Raw genomic sequence first — 24,634 nt, 5'->3', positions numbered from 1 at the left:
TGGAACAAGGAGCATTCTAGGACGCTGACAGCATGTAAAAGGAACAAAATGCTGTTAAAATGCAATAGAAAGAAAAGCTGGAAGCCCACAGCTGCACAGAATGCAGCCATGTTATATAAGAGGATGCTACCCACATTATCACAGAGGAGGCAAGCATCTCACCATGAAACTGCCCGCAGCAGCATACAAGAATGCATTGCTCATATACAGTAGCACTTAAAGATGGGGCCCGCCACAGAACAGACACACACAGGCCGCCCACAGCACAACAGACAGTATGGAGCATACTGTTAGCCTACTGCCTATAGTGTAAAAGTGTGCCAGGACACAGCGAGCACCCACCACATTAGAATAGCCTCAGCAGATGCCGATAGTAAACAACAGGTAAGAGTGAGGCCTGCTTCATGTTTATCTGTTGTTGGTTTTGTTTCCTCTGTATTTTTAACTATGTAAAAATCCACCTTGACTACTGATAAGGCGGTATATCAAATTTGAATAAACTTGAAACTTAAGATTTTCCACTTCCAAGATAGGTTTATTAGTTGAGGGAGCTGTATTTGTATTGGAACTGCTGCTGCTTGTTTTTGGAGATGAATTTGCCCATGTAACATAGTAGATGACGGCAGATAAAGACCCGAATGGTCCATCCAGTCTGCCCAATCTGATTCAATTTAAATTATTTTTATTTTTTTTCTTCTTAGCTATTTCTGGGCGAGAATCCAAAGCTTTACCCGGTACTGTGCTTGGGTTCCAACTGCCGAAATCTCTGTTAAGACTTACTCCAGCCCATCTACACCCTCCCAGCCATTGAAGCCCTCCCCTGCCCATCCTCCTCCAAACGGCCATGCACAGACACAGACCGTACAAGTCTGCAGTGGATTTTGAATTGGCTTTCTTGTGAAACACTTAATGAAGCACCTGCACTTTATGGATTAACTTTTCATGAACTGGGACTGGCAACATTTGGACTTCTAAAATTGTTTTATTTTCCGATTTATTCTTTATTTATTCACTAGTCTTAGGCATGGATGATTGAATGATTTACCATGCTCTTCCTGCCGATATTAGTATGTTCATTAATATCTGTAGGTTATGAATGATGTCATGAATTTTATGACAATATTTATATGCTATAAGTTGAATTAAAGTTGTTATTGTGATATTTATGAATTTGGATTATCTTATAATAATAAATTATTAGTTGATGCAACATGCAAAACTGGTAAAAACTTGAGGGACCCAGTACATCCAGGTATCAATCTCCTGATAATCAGCTATAACCCCCTGCTCCATTGGTTCCTAAACCTGTCCTGGGGGGATCCCCAGTCAGTGGGGTTTTCAAGATATCCCTAATGAATATGCATGAGGCAGATTTGTATATAATAGAGGTAACAGGAATGCAAATCTGCCTCATGCATATTCATTAGGGATATCTTGAAAACCCACTGACTCAGGATCCCCCCCAAGAACAGATTTAGGAACCACTGCTCTGCTCAATTGATACCTGGGCAAACCAGGTCAAGAGCTGCCAGCCAAGCACCAGACAGGAGCTGCACAATATCTCCATCTGTTAAGAGAGAAAATGCTGAACATTCCAGGCTGCACAATACCTTTGAACTAATTTTTTTTTTCTGTCTCATTCCACTGGTGGATGGACTTAACCCATTAGCCTGGACTGGTCTGGTATAGATGAAAAGCACAGTTACTTACTGTAACAGGTGTTATCCAGGGACAGCAGGCAGATAGTCTCTACATGTGGGTAACGTCATCCACGGAGCCCCGTCGCAGACAGCTTTTCAAGCAAACTTGATTGAAGATCTCAAAGTTTGCTAGTGCTGCACCACGTATGTGAGTGCCTTCCCGCTCCACTAGAGGGCGCGTCTCCTCCTCGTGGTCTTCAGTTCAGATAGCTAGCAAAGAAGCCAACCCGGGGAGGTGGGAGGGTTGCAAGAATATCTGCCTGCTGTCCCTGGATAACACCTGTTATAGTAAGTAACTGTGCTTTATCCCAGGACAAGCAGGCAGCATATTCTCTACAAATGGGTGACCTCCAAGCTAACCAAAGGGGACGGAGGGAGAATTGGCAATTTAGGAAAACAGATTACGTAAAACCGACTGGCCAAACTGGCCATCGCACCTGGAAAAAGCATCCAGACAGTAGTGAGAGGTGAAGGTATGAACCGAAGACCAAGTGGCGGCCTTGCAGATCTCCTCAATAGGTGTGGACCTGAGGAAAGCGACAGATGCCGCCATCGCTTGGACTTTATGCCCCGTGACTCGACCGTGCAACGAGAGACCAGCCTGAGCGTAGCAGAAGGAAATACAAGCAGCCAACCAATTTGACAAGATGCGCTTGGAGACAGGACGTCCCAACCGATTAGGATCAAAGGACAAGAAAAGTTGAGCAGCCTTCCGGTAAGACTGGGTCCGTTGAATATAAAAAGCCAACGCCCTCTTACACTCAAGGGTATGAAGCGCCACCTCTCCCGGATGAGAATGGGGCTTAGGAAAAAACACCGGAAGGACAATAGACTGATTAAGGTAGAAATCCGAAACTACCTTAGGCAAAAACCTAGGATGAGTACGCAGAACCACCTTGTCATGATGAAAGACAGTAAAAGGTGGGTCCACAATCAGAGCCTGCAGCTCACTGACTCTGCGAGCAGACGTGAGAGCAATCAGGAACACCACTTTCCAAGTAAGGATCTTCAGAAGAGCCTTTTCAATGGGTTCAAAGGGAGGCTTCATCAGTTGAGCGAGAACCACATTCAAATCCCAAACCACAGGGGGTCTAGAGAGGAGGATGAACATTCAAGAGGCCCCTCATGAAGCGAGAAACCAGCGGGTGGACCGAGAGCGATTTCCCATCAAGCTGCCGATGAAAGGCAGCAATCGCACTGAGATGGGACTCGAACAGAATTCGTCTTGAGGCCAGACCGAGACAAATGAAGCAAATAATCCAGCACTGAGGACAAAGAGGCAGACAGAGGCTCTACGCGGTGGGAAGCGCACCACGTGGCAAATCTAGTCCACTTCTGGGAATAACACAGCCTAGTAGAAGCCTTCCGAGAAGCTTCCAGGACATCCCGCATCGACTGAGAAAACTCAAAGGAAGGAGTCAGGTGGAAAGGAACCACGCCGTCAAGTGCAGAGACTGCAGGTTGGGATGCAGTAGCGAACCCCGACTCTGAGACAGCAGAGAAGGAAAAACAGGCAGAAGTAGAGATTCCCTGACACTGAGTTGGAGGAGCAGGGAGAACCACGGCTGCCGGGGCCACCGAGGAGCTATCACGATCATGGTGGCGCGCCGACTTGAGGTGCAAAGAGTTTTCAAAATAAGAGGAAAGGGAGGAAACGCATAGAGGAACCTTCCCGTCCAATTCAGAAGGAAAGCATCCGCCTCAAGACGATCTGGGGAGTAAATCCTGAAGCAGAAGCAAGGCAATTTGTGATTGAGGGGCGAAGCGAACAGATCTATCTGCGGAGTCCCCCATCGAGCAAACACCTGACGCAGAGTCGAGGAATGGAGCGACCATTCGTGCGGCTGAAAAAGGCGACTCAACCTATCCGCCAGGCAATTCAGTTCGCCCTGGATGTAAATCGCCCAAAGGAAGATGTTGTGGCGTAACGCCCACTCCCAAAGCCGAAGAGCCTCCCTGCAGAGAGACAGGGAACCTGTACCCTCTTGCTTGTTCACATAATACATCACCACCTGGTTGTCCGTGCGCACCAGGACCACCTGATCCTGAAGTAAATCACGAAAAGCCGCCACGGCATTGTAAAAGGCCCGGAGCTCCAGAAGATTGATGTGGCAGTGACGGTCCGCACTCGACCAAAGACCCTGAGTCCGATGGCCGTCGAGGTGCGCCCCCCCAAGGCGTACGCATAAGAGTCCATCGTCAGAACCTTTTGAGGTGGGGACACAAGAAAGAACAAACCTCTGGAAAGATTGGAAGAGCTGGTCCACCAACAGAGCGAGCATTGTCGCTGAAATAACCCCCTCTCTCGACAGTGCTTTGATAAGCCAGTCATCGAGGTACGGGAAAACCTGAAGTCCTCGCAACCGCAAGGCTGCCGCCACCATCACGAGGCACTTCGTGAAGACCAGGGGATGAAGCGAGCCTGAACAGGAGGACCCGATATTGTAGATGAAGGTCTCCCACCTGAAAACGAAGGAACCTTCGGGATACCGGGTGGATCAGAACATGAGTGTAGGCCTCCTTCAGGTCGAGGGAACACAACCAGTCCCCCTCGTCCATCAAAGGATACAAAGTGGGAAGAGAGAGCATACTGAACCTCTCCCTGACCAGGAACTTGTTCAACTTCCATAGATCCAGGATAGGGCGGAGGCCCCGGTCTTTTTGGGAACCAGGAAGTACCGGGAGTAAAACCCAGAGCCCCGCTGACAAAGGGGAACCTCCTCCACCACCTGAAGGCAGAGGAGGGCCTGAGCCTCCCGGAGAAGCAGGGGGAGTTGCGCCCTGTTGAAAAGAGACTCTCCTGGGGGCCTGTCCGGTGTCAAGGTCCGGAAGTTCAGGGAATACCCCTCCCTGATGACGGAGAGGACCCAAGTGTCCGCAGTGATCAGCGCCCAGCGGTGAAAGAAGGCGCGGAGACGGCCCCCAATAGGAAGAGAAGAAGGGCCAAAGAGGCCAGCCCCCTCCTGCCGGGACAGTCAAAAGGACGGCGCCGGTTTGGTCGCCGCAGGGGTCTGAGGCTTAGGAGGAGCCCTCTGCTGCTGTTGGCGCCGAGGCGGAAGCCTAGAAAACGCCGGCGTCGATTTCTGCGGATAGCGCTGGGGAGGCAACCTATAAGACTTGGGCAGAGCGGGCTTCGCCTTGGCCCGGACCAAGGAGGCAAAGGAGCGCTCATGTACAGAGAGGCGTTTAGTGGTGGCCTCGATGGAATCATCGAACAGCTGGTTACCCAAGCACAGAAGATTCGCCAACCGGTCCTGCAGGTTCAGGTCTATATCTACGATGCAGAGCCACGCTAGGCGACGCAAGGCCACCGCAAAGGCTGAAACCCTGAAAGAAAGTTCAAAGGCATCATATGAGGCCTGAAACATATAAAGCCGAATCTGAGAAAGAGTATCCACAAGCCGGCAAAACTCGGCATGGCGAGACTTAATGCACTGCTTCAGATAGGACGTGAAAGTAAAGTTATAGTTCAAGACCCTGTTAGCCATCATGGAATTTTGGTACAGGCGTCTGCCAAACTTATCCATAGTCTAGCCTTCCCAGCCCGGCGGGACCACCGCGTAAACCTTGGAAGGGTGAGACTTCTTGAGGGAAGACTCCACCACCAAAGACTGGTGAGACAGCTGAGCCTTCTCAAACCCCTTACAGGGGACCGTCCATTTTAGATGGAATAGCTGGGATAGCATAAGGAGTCTCCAAGTTTTGAAAAAAAGTTTGTTGTAACACCGGATTCAAGGGAAGCCGCAAGGACTCCTTAGGAGGATGGGAAGTTCCATCTCCTCCAGATATTTCTTGGTGTATCTGGAATCAGACTGGAGGTCCAAATGCAGTGCCTTCCCCATGTCCTGCACAAATCTGGTGAAGGAAGAAGGTCGGCTCTCAGACTGCCCCTCAATGGGGGAGGCCGAGCGAGACTGCAAGGCAGCAGAAAAGGAGGGGGAAGCCTCTCTGAAGTACTGCGCCAGCACGTCAATGTCGACAAGCATGGACGCCGAGGATGCCCTGCTAAGAGAACGGGGGGGGCGGGGGGAGTCGACGACAGCTTGCGTTTAGAGGTCCCTGGAGGAAAGGACCCAGGGGTCCGGGGCGCCGAGGCCCGATGAAGCCGCCCCGGGACGAAGACAAGCATTGGGAAAAAGAGGCAGAATCCCCCGACACCGGGGCCTCACAGTACGAAACCCGAGACTGCATGGGAGACCGCCGTAGACTCGGGTGGGACAAAGTCAGGTCCGAGGGCTTGAGGGACCCCGTAGTGCGAGGGCCCGGCGACCTACCCCACCTTGGGGAAGAATCCCTGGGCTTCTTCGTAGGCCTCCGGGACGAAGGAGACAGACGCCTCGACCGGTGCCACGACAAAGGTCGGGCAGTGGGAAAAGCATGCCTCGAAGGAAGAGGAGAGGAATCAGTCGAGGACATGCGCTGAGACCAAAGCACCTTGCCTTGAGAAACCTCGGGGCGACGCTCAGGCTGGTCCGCAACAAGCGAAGTTGAGGTCGGGGCAAGCTGGGCCAAAGCTGAGGAGAGCTGCGAGGAGATGATCGCCTTCAGCATATCCTCAAACTTGGGCACCGAGACCAAGTTGGAACCAACAGGTGCCACAGTGCACTCCACTGAGGGCGACCTCGAGGTAGAGTATCCCGTATGGTGGAGGCACGCTTAGAGGTCTTAGAAGAGGCAAAAGGCTCGCTCGCTAAACACCACCCCCTCCTTAGATCCATGAACCATTCACCTCCCTTATTGCTTTCTAATTTCTTATGCTTTCATTTTCTGTTATTAATAAACCTAGGAATTTCAAGTTCATCTACACCACCTTGCCAGCTCTGGACTGCCAGAGTTTTGGTTTTGTGATTTCTTCTAACAGTGGAGTATTGAGGTTTCTTGCTTTTTATTTAAGTTGCCCTCCATGTAGATACATACCTTTCTGTTCAACTTCTAACAATCTGGGAACACCGATTATGCCATTAACAAAAGCAAAGTTGCTTAGTCAAATAAAAAAATTCTATATAGATAGTAATTATGCTCAGCAAATGAACATTTTGGCGTGTTACATTGCATAAGGGAATTTCTTTAGTAAAATGTGAAAGATGTTAGGCCTAGAGAGACTGGAAACTGCCTATGATAATTTGCATTCATATCTATTCAAGCGTACTATTCTCAACTCGGCAGATTTCTTTATCCCTCATCTACCTGTAGCAGCTTCAGTAGCAGTTGTCTGCCTCTCAGGAAGTTATATGTGGGTTCCCCCCCCCCCCCACCTGCTGCTGCAGTGAGCAAGAATATGCAAAGCCTGAGCCACTTGAGAATGCAAGCTTAGTAATCAGTTTGTAGAGCCCCATTAATCACAGTATGTAACTAAACAATTTATCAGCACTCAGTTCTTTTCAAGCTGGATCATGGGATAAACCCTTTTCTGTCCTGATAAACTAATTCCTATCTTCCCTTTAGAAAAAGGCTAAAGACCTACTTATTTGACAAATTCTTCTGAATGTGATCATAATACACTGGGTTTGTACAGTCTCTTGATTGTTGTTAACCGCGTTGAACTGAGAGGTTACTGCGGTATGCGAGTGAATTTGTTATGTTATGTTCTCACCAGCTGCTCCATCTTTTGCTTCCTTATTTACTTAAACTTCAGTTGTGCTGAACCAAACAAAGATATCAATAGGCAATTAATCCTCTCTCACCCTAGCAGCAATGCTTCAAAAAGCAAAGTTGTTACAACCTTCTCTATTATAGCTGGTTTTGAAGTATGGGTAATGAAAAGGTTGAAGTCCCTGGACTATTAATTTTACTTACAGTTTACCATTTTTCTCTCTACCAATCCAGCTAAAATACTTCACTTGACAAATTATTAAAAACTGCAGCTTCATAACATCACAACTGTTCAATGTGCATCAATTTGGGGCCAAAATACTGAGTCTATTTTAAATTCTGCTTACAGATAACTTTCACACAGTTTTTTTTCCCGCCTTCACAAAACTAACCCTTTACAATTTACATGTTATGGACAAAAGTGAGTTGCACAGAATGTTCTATTCTTTTCTAGAGAGGCAGCCGTGTTAGTCCGAGTGGCAAAAATGAGAGGCTGATGAAAAACATGCGCTTTAAATCAATCCGAGATGCCAAGGACAAGAATCTATTTCAGCAGTTGTGAATTACTGTCATCAGAAGCTTATACTTCAATAAATTTGTCTATGAGGTACTACCAGTTTGTGTATTGTATTTTCTACTAATGCCTTCAAAGGCGGAAAGGAGGTGATAATTCAAAATTACTAATCCAAAAACTCCCCAAAACACACAAAAATAACACTAGGCTCATAAGTAATGCATGTCAAAGCAAACGAAAGAAAAAGCCTCAGTACTACGGCTTTTTAGTATGGCATCCAGCAAAATGGATAAAATCAGATTCATTGCATAAAGAGATTAGATTCTTGCCTTGCTAATATCTTTTCTAATAGATCGGTGCATCATTCTGGACAGTAGAGTATTCTCCTCATGCTCGCGAGCTGTGCAGAAGGAATCCACTCTAGGTTTTCAACTCCTTCAACCGAGGGCTGTGCTGCCCCCTTCAGTTTGTACCAAAGCAGGCACTAGCCCTATAAAGATACACATAAGGAGCTTGAAACTTTTTTTTTTTTAGTCTGGAGGAACTTTACTGCTTTACTTTACCTTTTTTTTTTCACTTCGTGAGCCCATGGTTTTAACCCGCGGGTTAAAACCACAGGCTTGCACTACAGGGAAGGGCAGGAGAGTAGGGGCAGAGAGCAGAAGGATATCAGGGCAGAGTGCAGAGAAGCAGGAGCGGGGCAGAGAGCAGGACAGAGGGCGGAAGAAGGCAGGGCAGTCGGAAAGGACCTGAGAAGCTGGTCCTCAGCAGTCACTTATTTTTTTGATTGGTCAGCCCAGTCGGTGTCCCTCTTTTTTTTTTTTTTGTGAATCGCTGCCTGCCTACATTTGAATGCCATTCCCCCTCATTTGCATGCGCAGATCGGAGTATGATCGGGACAGAGGTTAGTGAATTGGGTCCGAGGAAAATCGGGTCGCAAAGGAGTTGCTAAGTGGTTGGGATTTGATTGGTGGGTTTAGTGAATCCCTAGTATTTATGAGTCGCTCTATATCTGAGAAGATATTGACAAGGTAAGAACCTAATCTCTATTTATTTAATTCGTTTTCTATCCTGTTGTCCCCAAAGAGCTCAGAACGGCTTACAGGTTAAACACTCATATTATATAGTTGACAGGTTACAATTTGACATAATTACAGAACAAGTTTACTATACAAGGTTGTATCCTAACTCAATACAAACTAGGGATCTAGTACAAATAGAGTTTCCAGGTGACAATTTGCAGTTATCTTTGGCAGTACTTGTTTTTCAACACAAGTTTTTATCCTGTAACACTTATTGAGATCTAGTACCAATGTACATTTCTCTGCAATCCATTTGTCATGAGCAGGTAATGGCTGTTACTCCCTTGTGTGTATGGGAAGCTTGCTAAAATGTGATAGTGTAAGGGACATATACCTGGTGTAACTATTATTGACCTTAAACCATGTTTTAGAAGTCAGGAACATATCCCAGTTTTTTAATATGATGTTTTTGTTATTTACTGGTCTGGCATTTATGATGGTGATAGATATGTTGGTTTTTTTTGTTGTGGGGGTGTATGAGGAAAAGGAGATTCTTTATGGAACTTGGGGTCCTTATCCCTAGTACTTTATCCCACCGACTGAATCACAGAGGCTTGAGCACAGACTGTTAAGTATCCACAGGGGGTTCAGCAGGGCCCTTCAGGGTACCAGCTGCAATTTCGCCTCCTCCCCTTCGTGTGCATGGTTTTGCAGGGGTTGTAGATCAGTCCGACTGGCAGCTCGAAGTTCTCTCCATTGGAGGAATGGCTGATTGAGGCAGAGTTTCTTCTCTCATACCCAGTTGCTACTTAAGAGATTATGGCAGACTACAGCACTTTCAGAACATGTCACAGTGAGTAAGGCTATTATAGCATGTTGGAAAAATCAAGGGGGGGGGTCTAAGGGTTTCTGCCACTTCCTATAGTGTTCCCCACCTCTAAAATCCAAATTTCTGGGGGGTTAAACTTTTGGATAAATTGGGGGGTGGTTTTGCTGCTAAGATGTTGCCATGGTGCCCTTCTTAGATTTCTCATTGTTTCCCTAAAGTTCTCCAGAATCTTCAAATCACCTCATTTTGCCTCAAAAGTGGCAGGAATAGTCATTCCAACTCTTCCTCTCTACCACGTATTACAATGCACTGTCTCCAAGACATGGCTACAACAAGAGCACACTTGTAAAGAGCTTCACCTAAGAAAATCTCTACAACAGCTATGTGGACTTCTACGCACACGTTCGCAAAGCACTACTGTAAAGATGTGGACTCAGATTTTAGAAGAGCAGTGCTATCTTTAGTGCTTTGAGGCATCAACTCTCTCCTCTTATAATAAAGTAATAGTATAATAATAATAATAATAATAATAACTTTATTCTTCTATACCGCCATAGTCATGTGACTTCTAGGCAGTTCACATTGAAGAGAACTGGACAGTCAGCGAATTACAATATGCAGATTCTTAAAATACAGCGAATTACAATGTACAGTTGATTAAAAATACAACATTATAGGCAAGTGTGGACATATTAGAAAAAATAGAATTGGTTTTAGTGTTTAGTGTAGTTACTGTTTAGGTGATAAATCTATCAAATAATGCAGTTTTTATGGCGGTATATAAGAATAAAGTTATTATTATTATTAAAAGCGTCATAGGTCAGTCTAGCTCCATTAATATAGTTGTAAAGTATTCTGCTGGTGCTGCAATACTCTGGACTATCACTAGGGACAGGTATTGCATCTCTCACAGTCCAGTCCGTACCGCCATCCCTACTTCCTGGGCACTGCAGGGTTTCCTTTACAGGTTCATGGGTGACACTGTGACAATATGGCTTCACTCCTGTGTGGCTTTTACCAAACTCAGAACATGTATCGGTATCTCTCCTGTGTAACTTCTCTGGTGTGTTGTGAGTGCTCTCTTGTCTGAAAAGAATTTACCACATTCAGAACATGAAAATACCATGTATTTTATAGTTAATGAATATAGCCTAAACTGATTGACTTTCACAGCTTGGGAGTCTTCACTTGTATGACTGGCACAATCTCTATCCATGGAGAAATAAGAGTTTGCTTACATGTAACGGTGGTTCTCTGTTGACAGATCTTCCACCCACCCTCCTGAGTTGCCCCCAGTTTTATACATAACTTGAGAGGAGCGTGGCTGTGTACTAAGGAAGGTACAAGCAGCCCAGAAAGGTTTTCTAGAACTTTCTAAGCTTGCTATGGGTCCAAGTCAGCTCCGTCACGTCATCTGTGCGACTGGAATATCATCTGTCCACAGAGAACTACAGTTACAGGTAAACAACTCTTGTTTACCTGCTGCTCGCATCGGCCTCCTACTTCCCTCTGGCAAATGGAAACAACAACAGGAGGAAGACAGTATGAGCAGCAAGTGAGAGATGCTGCCGGCAGTCGGGCAAAGATTTGAAGACCTGCAAGAGTTCTAGGTATAGGGGAAGAAAGGTGCTGGCACTCCTGCCAAAGTGATGCTCAAGGCAGTCCCCACCTCCCCTTACCATCCATGTTAACTATACACAGGGGAGCTAAATTTAAGATCCTCTCCCTTACATGTAAAATAGTCCAAAATATTTAAGAAAAAAATTAAATAGTATTAACCTGGATGAGCTTTGCAAAGTAAATTATATTTCCTACAAGAAAGGGCATTTTCTGTTCTAGCACCCAGACTGTGGAACAAATTGCCTGCTTTTATTAGAAATGAGAACTATCTAGTATTTAGAAAGGTAATTTGTGGTATGCTAGAAAGTAGCATACAAATTTGTCAAACGTGAATACTGTTGCAGACAGGGTTGGACTAAAGTGAAGATGAAATAAGTGGTATCAGAATGAATGGTGACTAGCAGAGAATGAACATGGATATATACAGTAGTATGTATTTTGAATTTTCTTTTTTTTTTTTCAGGTGGGGGTTAGTGAGTACCTCAGCTTATGTTTCAATCTTTTTTATTAAATGTAATAAAACAGTGTATTGACATATCTTATCAAACAATGTGAGGAATGCAATGGCTGGTGATTTATATTACATATAATCAAGAACTAAGATAGAAGATGCAAGTCTATTCATTTACACAGTGGTTATATTTAAACACCCAAACTTAAACAATAATGTAGGAGAGCTTGGACTCAATAGCCCTCAACCACAGCAGTAAACAACCTTACAAAAACAATTCCCCCCTCCTCCTCCCCTCAAAAATGACCTGTGATGGGTTTCCAACATATATAACAGGGGTAGGCAATTCTGGTCCTCGAGAGCCGGAGCCAGGTCAGGTTTTCAGGATATCCACAATAAATATGCTTGAGATAGATTTGCATCTCAAGGAGGCAGTGCATGCAAATCCATCTCATACATATTCATGGTGGAGATCTTGAAAACCTGACCTGGCTCTCGAGGACCGGAAGTGCCTACCCCTGATATATAATAAGTAAAATAAATCATCTATCCTGATAAGGCGATTGCAACTAGTTCAAAATGCAGCGGTTAGACTACTTTGTGGACTGAAAAAGTTTGATCACGTGACACCTTCCTATCGACTCTTACACTGGCTGCCGATGGAGGCATGTGTGAAATTCAAGTTTGGTTGTTTTAGCTTCAAGGTACTCTATGGCTTAGCCCCTAAATACGTAACAGACCTTTTCTCTTTCACAACCAACAGACAAGCGAAGCTCACACCCGAACTTTGTTTCTCCACCGGTTAGAGGCTGTAAATTTAAAAGTCATCACCAATATCTTCTCGCACATCAAGCAGCATTATGGGGTAAAGACCTTGAACAATTACTCATACCTACTACCTATGGAGAATTCAGGAAACGCCTAAAAACACATCTGTTCCTGAAATACTTAGGAAACCAACCTAATCAATCTTAATCCTCAACAAACGATCGCAAGAACTATCAATCACTAAGTCTGTACTTGTTTATTCACTCAATCTGTAACATTTCTAATCATTGTAAACCGCATAGAACTTCACGGTCCTGTGGTATATAAACTGTTATTATTATTATTATAAGTTTAGCCTATTAAGAATCAGGCTTCGAGTTCTACCTGAAATGGAATTAATGATCCCATATGGATCAAAAAGGTTTCTTCCATTTATATGTAAGGCCTCCCAGACCAGTTAATGCAATGCATTCCTCCAGTGCCAAATAGTTGGTGGCCTGTTCTGTGTCCAATGTTGAAAGAGAATGGGCTACTGAGCTTGATGTATCATTGGTCTGACCCAGTAAGGCTATTCTTATGCATTTCTTCCCTACTATACATGCTTTCTGCAAAAAATAAGATAGATTACCTAGAGATATTTTGGCCTCTAGATGTAAATTTCCTCAAAATTACAGCCAGGTGGTATAGGCCAGTGTTTCTCAACACGTGAATGCGAGACGCTTGTTGGGAGTATGCAACAGTTGCCGCCGCGGATATTGCCTGCCCCTCTCCACCACAGCCATCACCAGGGATCCCTCCTTCCTGCCCACCCCCTCCACCAAAGCCGACCCAGAAGGCTGACATCAGAGGAAAGCCTTCCATGTCAGCGGGGGATCCCAGTTGCCTACGTCCTACCTTCAGCGGCACTTTTGGAAGGATGCATCAGCAGCTCTTTCACACTGCATGTAGCGGACCTGGAAATCTTCTCTGACATCAGAGGGAAGGCTTGCGGGTCAGCCATGTAAAGCATATAAACCGCTGCCTATGCATCCCTGCAACAAGTGCCACTGAAGACAGAAGGAGCACCCCAGGTGGATGGCCCTGAAGAAAGTGAATGCGGCTCGATCGAGGGAGAGGAGACATGATCTGGGACAAATGGAGAAAGGAGGGGGAGGGATGGAGCATATTGGGACAAAGGCAGGGGGCATGAACTCGGGACACAGAAGGGAGGGAGGGGCAACTAACTTGGGACATAGGAGGGAGGGAATAGAAAGGGAAAATTGTTGGGCATGAGTGTGTGAGGGAGAGGGAAAGGCATGGTGCACATGGGGAAAGAAAGGAAAATTGGGCATAGAAAGGAGTGAGGTAGAGATGCATGGGGAATAGAAGGATGAGAAGACGACATGTTGACATGGTGGTAGAGAGGGAACAGAGGGACAGATTGAAGGGCTTGCAAGGGGGAGGAATGTTGGACATGATGTAGGGAGAGATGTGGCATTGTGCTGGAGACGGGTGACAGGAGAAATGGACATGGAGCTGGTGGGCAGTGGTGAAAAATGCTGCACATGATCCAAGGGATGAGAGAGGGAGAAATATTGGATGTGGCAGTGAGAGAGATGCACCCTGATCTCTCTCTCTCTTTCCCCACTCCCTTTGCAGCAAGGGAGGAGAAATGAGAGGACAGTGAAAGAGGGAGACATATTGCCAATGGAGGTGGAGGAGCGAGGAAGAAAAGTTGGACTCATGGAGGGACAGAGATATGTTGGTTGGGTGAAGGGAATGAGGTCCAGAGGAGAGGAAGCGTGCAACAGGCAGAAGAAAGAAATATTGGACAGTCAGAAGGACGTGCAACCATAGACTCATGAAATCAGACAACAAAGGTAGGAAAAATGATTTTATTTTCAATTTAGCGATCGAAATGTCAGTTTTGAGAATTTATATCTGCTGTCTATATTTTGCACTATATTTGTCTATTTTTCTATAGTTACTGAGGTGACATTGCATATTTTACAGTCATCTGCCTTGACTTCTTTGAAAAAAACCCAAATATAAATGATAATTAACATTTTCTCGGCTTACAGTGTATATGAAAAATGGATGGAAGAAACTGCATTACAATTAATACTATTATGGGGGTGGAGTCAGGGGTGGAGCCTGGGCAGGGGTAACTCTGGTATAGGCATTAATGGTTGGTTCAGCAAGCTCCCAATAAATCTAAAAATTTGACAGAGGGGACATAACCATAGTGAATAGGCAGGAGAATTCTCCTGTAAACCGCATTTTAATACAGGTCAAGTCCCTCCCATATGAAATAATTGAGTGTGCGAACCATATGCTCTCAAAATGATTCTAAAATGGCATTCTCTACAATTTGCATAACTTGCGATAATTGTGCTATTAAAGAAACCAATTCTCGTTCTTTTATAGTAATACGCAGCTCTGAAGCCCATTTGGGGGGGTGCATTAGTGTAAGAGCAGCTTTATGCAAACTGGAAATCGAGACCAGAATATGATTAGGAAAGAAAGGATTGGAGATTTATATAACCCTAATGAATTAGGTTTTAATAAGGATGATTAAATGTGAGATCTGCAAATAAGCATGCCAATTTGTTCTCGATACACCAGGGCTCTAATACCGAAAAGGGTTGTATTTTACCACCTTCCGTAAAAGATCTGCTATGTGATGCAACCCATTGTGTCCACCTAAGAAATATACCTTGATCCATACCTATTTAAAAAGTGTAAATTGTCCACAATAATGTAATTTTTTTGTCTTCCTTTTTAAATTGTGTACCTGTTCGAGGTAGTTCAGAAATTGTTGCACTCACTTCTGATAGCAAAACCCAGTGTGGAATACAATTGTATTGGCATTAGGTAAACATGTTAGCTAATGCAAAAACTATTCTTACTTTTAATAAAGTATTATTTTATGATAGCAGAGGGGAGTAAGGTAAATACAACATTCCCAACAGATGTTCCACTGCCTTTGAAGTCTCATCCCAGATGAGTTCTAACTCATTACCATAAAAACCTGCAGCACAGACCAAAGTGTAGAATGTAAAGTCCAAGAGATCCCAAGTATCCTCATTAGCCCTACTCTGATCATGGTACAGGCTTGCTTTTTTTTTTATAGGTGATTTAAGTTTGGCACAGAATGTCATCCTTTTGACCTAATTACAGAAAAGCAACCCAAAATTAAAACAAGTCTTATCAGGAGAAAAATAAGATCAAGTTTTTTTCAAATGGAAGAAATAATGATTATTAATCTGAGGTTTGTTTTGCCAAAAACTATAGAGGCTATCTTACTATTAGAGGCCCCTAGACCAGATTTTTAAAAAATCTTTCAGGTGTATTACAAATAGCCCCAGGACGGACGTGCTTTAGTATAAAGAGTGCATGTATTAAGTTTCTCAAATACCAGTCCTAGAATAAAACATAGCTTAGCTTACCTAGAAAGTTAGCCAGATATGACGTTAAAAGGTGGCACTTAGCTTAACCAAACAGGGGCAACCCTTTGCTCTGGGATTAACCAGCTTTCTAAATAAGCTGTGGCATACACAGAACATACATAAAAAATGTAATGTTGTAATGCTTATTTTTACTATTTTTTAAAATATTTTTTCTTATGCTTTCTTAATGCTCTATATCCACAAAGCTATATCCATTATAAAAACGCTGTAACCATGTGTGTGACTGCTGGGAACCATCATCGCACACGTATGTTCCCACCTATTTATCTACTCAACTTCACAAAACAACCAACTTTAAATAGCTACTTATCTTTAGCATAGGTGACAAATGTGCAATGAGGGTCTGCAGTAGAGAATGACACGGTGACAAAATTCATCACCGTCCCTGCGGAAAACCACAGGAAACCATCTTCATGTCATTCTTTAAGGAGAGAGAGAAGAATCAGAGTATGAATGGCCACAACCACTGACCCGCAAGCTTTGCTTTGAAGAATGCTGATGTAGAAGGATTGAGGTTGAAATAGACACTAGAAAATGACATGGGATTATTTCCTGCGATTATCCGCGGGGACGGTGATGAATTTTGTCACTGTGTCATTCTCTAGTCTGCAGTTCACAGGTATTTGTTTATACAAAAGTGCTGGTGCAAAATCAGGAAACCATATTAAAACCTTCAGAACTAAGAAAAAGAACAATGAAATGACTAAAGGTTTTAATATAATTGCCTGATTTTGCATGAACACTTTTGTATAAACAAAAAACTGAACTGCAGATCCTCATTGCACATTTATCACTGTGGAACAGTGGTCTCAAACTCGCGGCCCAGGGGCCACATGCGGCCCGCCAGGTACTATTTTGAGGCCCTCGGTATGTTTATCATAATCACAAAAGTAAAATAAAACAGTTTCTTGATCATATGCCTCTTTAGCTATAAATTACAATATTATTAGTAAGACTTAGCCAAAAGGAAAGATTTATAAACTATAAAGAGTTTTACCTCATGCAAAATTGTCATTTCTTTAATAAGACATTAACTATTTTTTTCTGTGGCCCTCCAAGTACCAACAAATCCAAAATGTGGCCCTGCAAAGGGTTTGAGTTTGAGACCACTGCTGTGGAACATCTATGCTAAAGATAAGTAGCAATTTAAATTGGTTGTATAGGTGGGAACATGCATGTGCCATGAAGGTTCCCAGCAGTCACACATGGTTACAGCGTTTTGCTAATGACCTAGGTGGAGGAGCATTGAGCACATTGTAAAGAGTCTTTCAAAGGTTGGGGGTATTGAGCATTAAGAAAGCATAAGTAGAAATAAGAAGAAGCATTACAGCATTATATTTTTGACGCATATGGTGTGAATGCTGTATAGTACAAATCAAGATGCCAAGCAAAATAAGGTTTGAATACACAGAACACATCCTGCTCTGGATCTAAAGTTCAGATCCATGAGGACCTGTTTAAAGTCGGGACATATTGTTATCAGCCAGCTTAGCCTTACCACGTGTGCCCAACAGCTCTAAAAAATCTAACAGTTTGGTAAAACCAAACTCCCCCCTTTCCTAAACGGTACTTTTTTTTTTTTTTTTTGCAATAAAGCTGCTTTGCGGTCTCCCTTAATTTCTGCACCACACCAGGCAGAGAAATGACCTTTGCTTTCAGCTGCCACATGTTCGTGCCCGATCCCAATCTAGGGAATCCTCCCCCCACCCAGTCCTAGGGAAAGAAGGGCGTGGCCGACAAGGCTCCGCTCCCGGCCCGCTCGTACCCCTCTTTCCGCTTCGGGGCTCCTCTCGTCTTCCAGCCGCCGCTCTTCTCCGGCGTCCGGCAGCCCGCGCACCAGCTCCTCCCGACACGGGATCCCCAGCTCCCGCAGCCGCTTGTCCGCCCGGCTGTCCACCACCAGGAGCCGGACTTCGCCGTCGGCCTCGCGGATGCGGCTCACCACCTGCTGGTGGCTCGCGCCCTCCACGTTCTCGCCGTTCACTTCCACCAGCCGGTCGCCGGCTCGCAGGCCCGCGCGCTCCGCGGCCGACTCGGGCTCCACCAGCCGGATGAATTGGCCCGATTTGTTCCTCTCGCCGTGCAGGTGGAAGCCGAAGCCGTCGGGCCCCTTCGACAGGTGGCAGAGGCGGGGCAGCGGCGGGTCGGTGCCGGCGGGCGCGGTACCCTCCTCGGCGCTCATGATCCCGGGGGAGGGGGGCTGACGAGAAACAAGCGGACGAGGCGGCGGGCGCGAGCCACCTTGCACCTGCAGACGACCGCGCGCGCGTACACACAGAAACTCTGTGGGTCGCGAGGGAGCCGGAGAGGTAGAGCAGCAAACGGTTCACCTCGAGCGCAGCGCCAATCCCTAAAGCTCTGAGCAACTGTGGGGAGGGGGAGGGGGGGCGGGTGCCCTGTTAGGACAACTTATGCAAGGTGGGCGGAGCGATTGAACGATATGAGAACGACAAGAGCGTTGACCAACCGTAGCTGAGCCAGGGAGGAGATAACATTTTGGGGGGTGGGGCCCTGGCGTGTGCTATCTTGTTAGAAATGACAACAGGCTAATAGGCGGAGGCATGCAAATTTGGATTACTTAGACCCGCCTCTATGCTGCAGTCCGTTAAGAGGCAAATTGCTCCGGAAGTGGAAGCATCTTAAAGTTAACAGTTTGAGTTTGTTGGTGACATTTTCTTAACCGGGAGGGATCGCTGAAGCTATTCACATGCACCGATTGTTCTAAGGAAAGTTTAGTTAGGATTGTAAGTTCTATCGGGCAGAGATAGTTTCTTTAATGTATAATGTACAGCGCTGCGTACGTCTAGCGGCGCTATACATATCATAAGTACCGTAGATTCGCTTCTGGTGTAGATACTCAAAACTACCGCAAGCGTTGTTATGCAGCTGTCACGCAGGTGCACCATAGAGCCACAACCGCTCTGGCACCCCCCCTTGGTACGTCACTGCCTCCCATTACAATCCAGTCGGGTTTTCAGGATTTCCACCATGAATATGCATGAGATCTATTTGCATGCATTGCTTTCATTGTATGCTAATAAATCGCATGCATATTCATTGGGGAAATCCTGAAAACCTGACTGGATTGTGGCCCTCGAGGAGGGACTTTGACACCCCTGCGCTAGGCCTAGGGTTACCATATGACTCCAGAAAAAGAAGAAATCCAGGTTTTACTTCTATTGCTTTCAATGGAATTAAAACCCAGATATCTCAACCTGTCCTCCTTACTTCCATTGCTTTCAAAACTCAGATGTCTCAATCCGTTTTTCTGGAGCCATATAGTTAGGGTTACCAGATTTTTAGTTTAAAAACAATCAAAAAAAGAGGACTTGTGGCCCTGCCATGTTCCACCCCATTCCGCGCTCCAACCCCAGCTCCACAAATCTCGTCTCCTCAGGGCCGCTTCTGGAGGGTCTCTACACATGTGCAGATGTGATGTGATGATGTCACATGCATGTGTGCAATGTCATTGCCTCACATTCAAAGAGGCACTCCAATGCGGCCCCAACAAGACAAGATTTTCAAAACCCAAACTGCCAGGTTTTGAAAACCTGTCCATACACTTAGACAGTCCTCTAAAAAGAGGACATCTGGTATCCCTACATTTCCCCTTTAAAACAAAACAACAACAAAAATACCCTGGTGGTCTAATGGCCTCCCTCCTGACCCAACCTGACCTATAGTTTTGAGCTTCACCCCTCCCTATCATTCCTTCTGATCTGATTCCCCCTTCTCCCAATGTTAAAAAAAAAATGCCCTGGTGGTCCAAGGGTCCCCCAATCCCCTCTCCCCTACCTATATGGTAGACAGGACCCACCCAATGCATTGCTCCTGCTTTTTTTGTGGTACAGAGGTCTGGGGAGGGGTCAAGTACCAATAAATACCAGGGATTTTTTTGTTGAGGGGAGGGAGGGAACTACTAGAGAGAGAAGGGTCAGAGGTCCAAAAGGGCATTTTCTTTTTAATTAGGGGAAGTGCGGTCAGGTCGGATGGGGGACCAAGGGTTCACTAGAGCAGTGTTTCTCTAGTCGGTCCTGGAGTACCCCCTTGCTAGTCAAGTTTTCAGGATATCCACAATGAGTATGTATAAGCTTGATTTTCATACAGTGCCTCTATTATATGCAAATTTCTTTCATGCATATTCATTGTGGATATCCTGAAAATCTGACTGACAAGAGCGTACTCTAGGACCGAGTTGAAAAACACTGCACTAGAATACCAGGGCATTTCTTTTAACATTAATTGGGGGGGGTATGGTATGTGGGGACAGGGTGGGTGCTGCCAAACACCAGGGATATGTTTAAGAGGATGGGAAGAGGTGTTAAGTTGGGATGTTTTTTGGAGCACTTGTTGCCGTGGCATATTTGGTTGGGTTTTTTTAATGCCAACTTTCCTGTCAGTGCCCGAGCCAATCACAACTCAAGTACTGACTGGAAAGTTGAAAGTTAGCATGCACTGACAGGCAAATTACCATAAAACATTTTAACACATTTTGCAGTAAGCTTTTTTTCCCCACAGTAAGTATGTATTAGCACTTAATATGATTTAGCAAAAGGCCTCTTAGATTGTAAACCCTCTAGGGATAGGGAAATATGAGCTACTACCAAATAAATAAATCTGGAGCTATTCTGGGGTCAAATTATTTTAATCTATAGGTAGGGTTACTAGATTTTATGTTTACAAAATCCAGACCTATGGTCCCACCCCCAGGCCTGCCCATTTCTACCCAGCCCCGCCCTGTTCCACCCCAGCCTCATCCACCAGCCCCATCCCCTGCAGTGCTCAGAGCCGTGTCAGGAGGGAATCTGTGCATGTGCAGGTGTTACGTGATGATGTCATGCATGTGACATCATCTACGACATCCTGAGCTGGAAGCTTTTCAAAACCTGAACAAAGTGCCGGATTTTGAAAAGCCGCCCAGCCGTCTGGTAACCCTATCTATAGGGGAAGGGATGTGATTTTTGGATATAGCTCATGCCTTTTTCAGTCAGGTTGGTAGAGGTTTGGAATGGACTACTGGATCCTATTAGAACGATAGGCCAACTACAATTATTCCGGAAAACCTTAAAAACCTTTTTCACAATCTTTAAAAAAATTTATCTGCAGAGTCCACTAATCATTAACAATGCAAAACCTTTTTATGATAAATTTCTAATTTTAAACTTTGCTTTATTCCTTATCTTTTATGTACATTTTAGTCTTCTGACTATTTGTAAACCGAGTCGAACTCTGACGAGAGATGACCCGGTATATAAACCAAAGATTAGATTAGTATCTTAAGTTAAATTACATTCAGGTACAATAGGTATTTTTCTCTCCCTGCAGGATTGCTGCGCTAAAACTTAGTATATCCTAAAGCTGGACTTTCCCGTGTGCTAAGCTTGTTTCTAGCATAGCTGTCAAAAAGCGCTTTTTTCTATTTGTACTATTTCTGATTGTGCATTAATGTTAATATTAGCATGCTTATATATATAGTACTTATTGTCTATTATACTTATATATGTAATTATTCATATGTATATCTTTTTATGTCTTTCGTTTAGATTATTGTTGTCTCCTGAGGAAGGCGACATTTGTCGCCGAAACTTGGATCCTAGTTGGGACTTTATCTGAATGTTTTTAATTTCATTAAAGGACAAGTAACCATCAGTTGATTTTGACATCTCCTTTGCCTCTTTTTGTTGTGTGTTCGACTGTAGTTCAAGGCTTGGTTCTTTCTTTCCGCTTTTCCCTAGCATGCAACCATTTCAAAAAAATTAACAAGGGAGCACTTACCATCTCCTATTTAGGAGGTGCTACGGGTTTCCGTGTTATGAATGCCAGTTAGCACACCGGTGATGTCAGCGCACTAGCTAATAGTTCTTCCACGCCCATTTTCCATCCTCGACATGCTCCCACCCAAAAAATAATAAATACTACGTGCCATTTTTCCTGCGTTAAGTGCATGTAAATGCTTAACTCAGCTTAGTAAATAAGCCCCCAAGTTTGCAGTTAAGGCAACGTTGGGTTAAATGACTTTTCCAAGAGCCCAAGAAGCCACAGTGGGATTTGATTCCTGGCTTTCATAGTATTCAACCTATTCCCCTAATAAGTAAACAACTCCTTTATCAGGGACCTCAGGAGAGGGGAAACAGAGCAGAGGAATGAGAGGAAACTTCTCCTCCGTCCCCCATGCATGCACACTTCAAATCCAGCCTTGGGTTTAAGAAAAAAAAAAAAAATGAAGGTAGTTTCTGGGAAGAGAGGATGAAGGAGACTGGTGAGGTGAAGGGTGAACTGGAGTGAGGACAAGGGAGACTGATAAGAAGTGCTGCCTGATTCAGGGAAAAACATTTTCTATTCGATTTGGCCTATTGAACCGATTTTTCCATTCACTTTTCCCAGGCATTTTTTTTTTTTTTTAAACAACCTGGCGGATTTATTTTTTAGCCTCTTTACCCATCACACCCCCATTTGCCCTCTCCAACCTCCATGCCAATGCTGTGGTGTTATCAAAATAAACAAAAAAAAATACTTTTCCTCTCTCTGTTAGGTCCTAGCTCATGCTTACTGTCTAACACCAGCTCTGGCAGGATACACATTTCAAATCTGACATATTGTAATCGAAAAATAAAAAATAAAATTATTTTCTCTACCTTTTGTTGTCTGGTCATTTTATTATTCAAATCATGTTGGTCCCAAGCTCTGGTTTCTGTTTGTCTTCTATTATCTTGCTCGCCAGTGTTTCCTGCCCATTTGATGTTTTCTTCTTTCTCCATGCTTACCATCCATTTTCCATCTCTGTACCTTCCCTTCCACTACCATATCCAACATTTCTGGTTTTTTCCCACTGTCTGCCATCTCTCTCTACTATCTCCATACTTTGTGCCCTGGGTCAAACCTCTCTATTCTACTCCATGCAGCATCTCTTCCTCTCCTCCCCCCCCCCTTCCATTATCATTTCTTTCTCTCTCCTCATGCACTATCTCTCCCAGTCTTCCACCCTATGTCCAACATTTCTCCCTCTCTCTTCTCCATACATGTCTCCCCTCTCCCCTCCACCATATATGCAGGATTTCTCGCTCTCACCTGTTTTAACCTCTTTGTTGCATCTCCCCCTTCCTCTCCTCCACCCCCATGTCCAACAATTCTCTCGTCTCCCCTCATGTGCAGCAGCTTTCCATCCTCCTGTGTAGTAGCTTTCTATCCCTCTGATCAGCACTTCCTGTCTGACTCCCCCCCCCCCCCACCGGGACCCACGCCTAGTAAGTGACATCAAAGGGCGAGCCTACACTGATGTGGGCATGCCAAAGATATTAAAAGGGTATGGGGAAAGGGAAGGGGGCATGCGTGTGGCGGGGAAGGGGTGCCACCGCTCCGGCCGCCATTCACCGTTACTACACTGCTGCTTATCTTATGCCTGATGGGGACCCGTTTCCCATACTAGCTTCTTCAGGGGATCCAAAAGGTAAAAGGAAAGATCAGGAACAGGACTGGTATTGGTTTGCATATGAGACTGCACATACTCATTTATCTCGAGCAGAAGTATTTCAGCTGGGCAACCTAGATGAGCCAACTCAAGCATTTGTTTGCTATCATTTACAATGTATTTATCTGTTTGACATGAACTAGCAAATGTTAAAGAGGTCATTCTGTTGTATGGGTACTGTAACTAAAGGGCGCAGGACTTTGGAGCCGATAATGCTGCAGTGACATTTGCGTGCCGCCATTTCCACTGTTCACATTAACGCTCTGAGGAGGGTTTGGGGGGAACCCCTACTACACTTGGAAGTGTTCGCGCTGCCATAGGGGTGTGTGTGGGGGGGAAAAACCTCACTACACTGAAAACTGCCAAAGACGAAAACGGGAAGGAGAACAGGAATTTTCAGTGTAGTGGGGGGGGTGTTTCCCTCCCAAGACAACGCGAACACTTCTAAGTGTAGTGGGGGGCTCCCCACCCCTCAGAGCGCTAACAGGAACAGCGGAAATGTCGCTGCAGGTTTGTCGGTATGCCAAAGTCCTGCGCGCTTTTGATGGGTCACCATTGTATGAGATTAAAAGGGTGTTTTACATGTCAGAGGAATACAAGAAAAAAAAAAAGAGTAGCACCAGTGACCACAAATAATTATTGGTAATACTTTTAATTAAAAATCATACTATAAAACCCAACATGACCTCTCCTTTGTTTGCTCTATGTCAGAGCGATGAAAAAGGGGCAAAAATCCAGAGAACCATGCAGCAGTTAATTCACAGCTCATCATGTTTGTAAATGTTCTGCCTTCCCCATGACTTTGCCAAATGGAGAAATAAAGCATTGTCAAAAGTTTCCTTCCACTTTCACCACTTCTCTATTTTGTTCCTCACAGAAAGTACAGTTTTTGGAAGAGGCCGATGCTCTGGATACTTGCCAAGCAATAGCTTGGGCTGGCTCTGGCACAGAGTTGGTGTTGGCGTCGGTGAATGATGAATTTAGCTGTTTGGTGAATCGGAGTCCATTTCATTTGCTTTACAGAATCTATCCAGTGACAATTACGTGTCAGTATGAGTTTCTTAATTCTGTATCAGCCTAGTGAGTGTACTTACTTTGTTTTGTTGTTGTTGGATTTTTTTAAGATATCTTGAATGACTGTGTTTAGTGTTTTTATTATGTTTTATTACTTTTTTATGCATTGTTGTTATTGAATGTTTGTTTGTCTTTCAATGATGACTC

At 44.7% G+C, this 24,634-nt stretch overlaps 1 protein-coding gene across 2 annotated transcripts in view; it reads right to left on the bottom strand.

The window, feature by feature from the left end:
* The window catches only part of SLC9A3R1 (SLC9A3 regulator 1), a 67,495-nt gene extending 49,180 nt beyond the window's left edge, over positions 1–18,315 (bottom strand). For both annotated transcript variants that reach the window (XM_033961318.1, XM_033961319.1), the window contains exon 1: positions 17,711–18,315. In XM_033961318.1, coding sequence (XP_033817209.1) covers positions 17,711–18,127 — 417 coding nt within the window. In that variant the 5' untranslated portion in view covers positions 18,128–18,315. The remainder of the gene's footprint in view (positions 1–17,710) is intronic.
* Positions 18,316–24,634: the final 6,319 nt, after the last annotated feature.

This window comes from Geotrypetes seraphini, chromosome 10, assembly GCF_902459505.1.
Source record: "Geotrypetes seraphini chromosome 10, aGeoSer1.1, whole genome shotgun sequence".
Classification (NCBI taxonomy): domain Eukaryota; kingdom Metazoa; phylum Chordata; class Amphibia; order Gymnophiona; family Dermophiidae; genus Geotrypetes; species Geotrypetes seraphini.
Note: the sequence above shows the minus strand (reverse complement) of the source record. Positions and strands in the feature narration are given on the sequence as shown.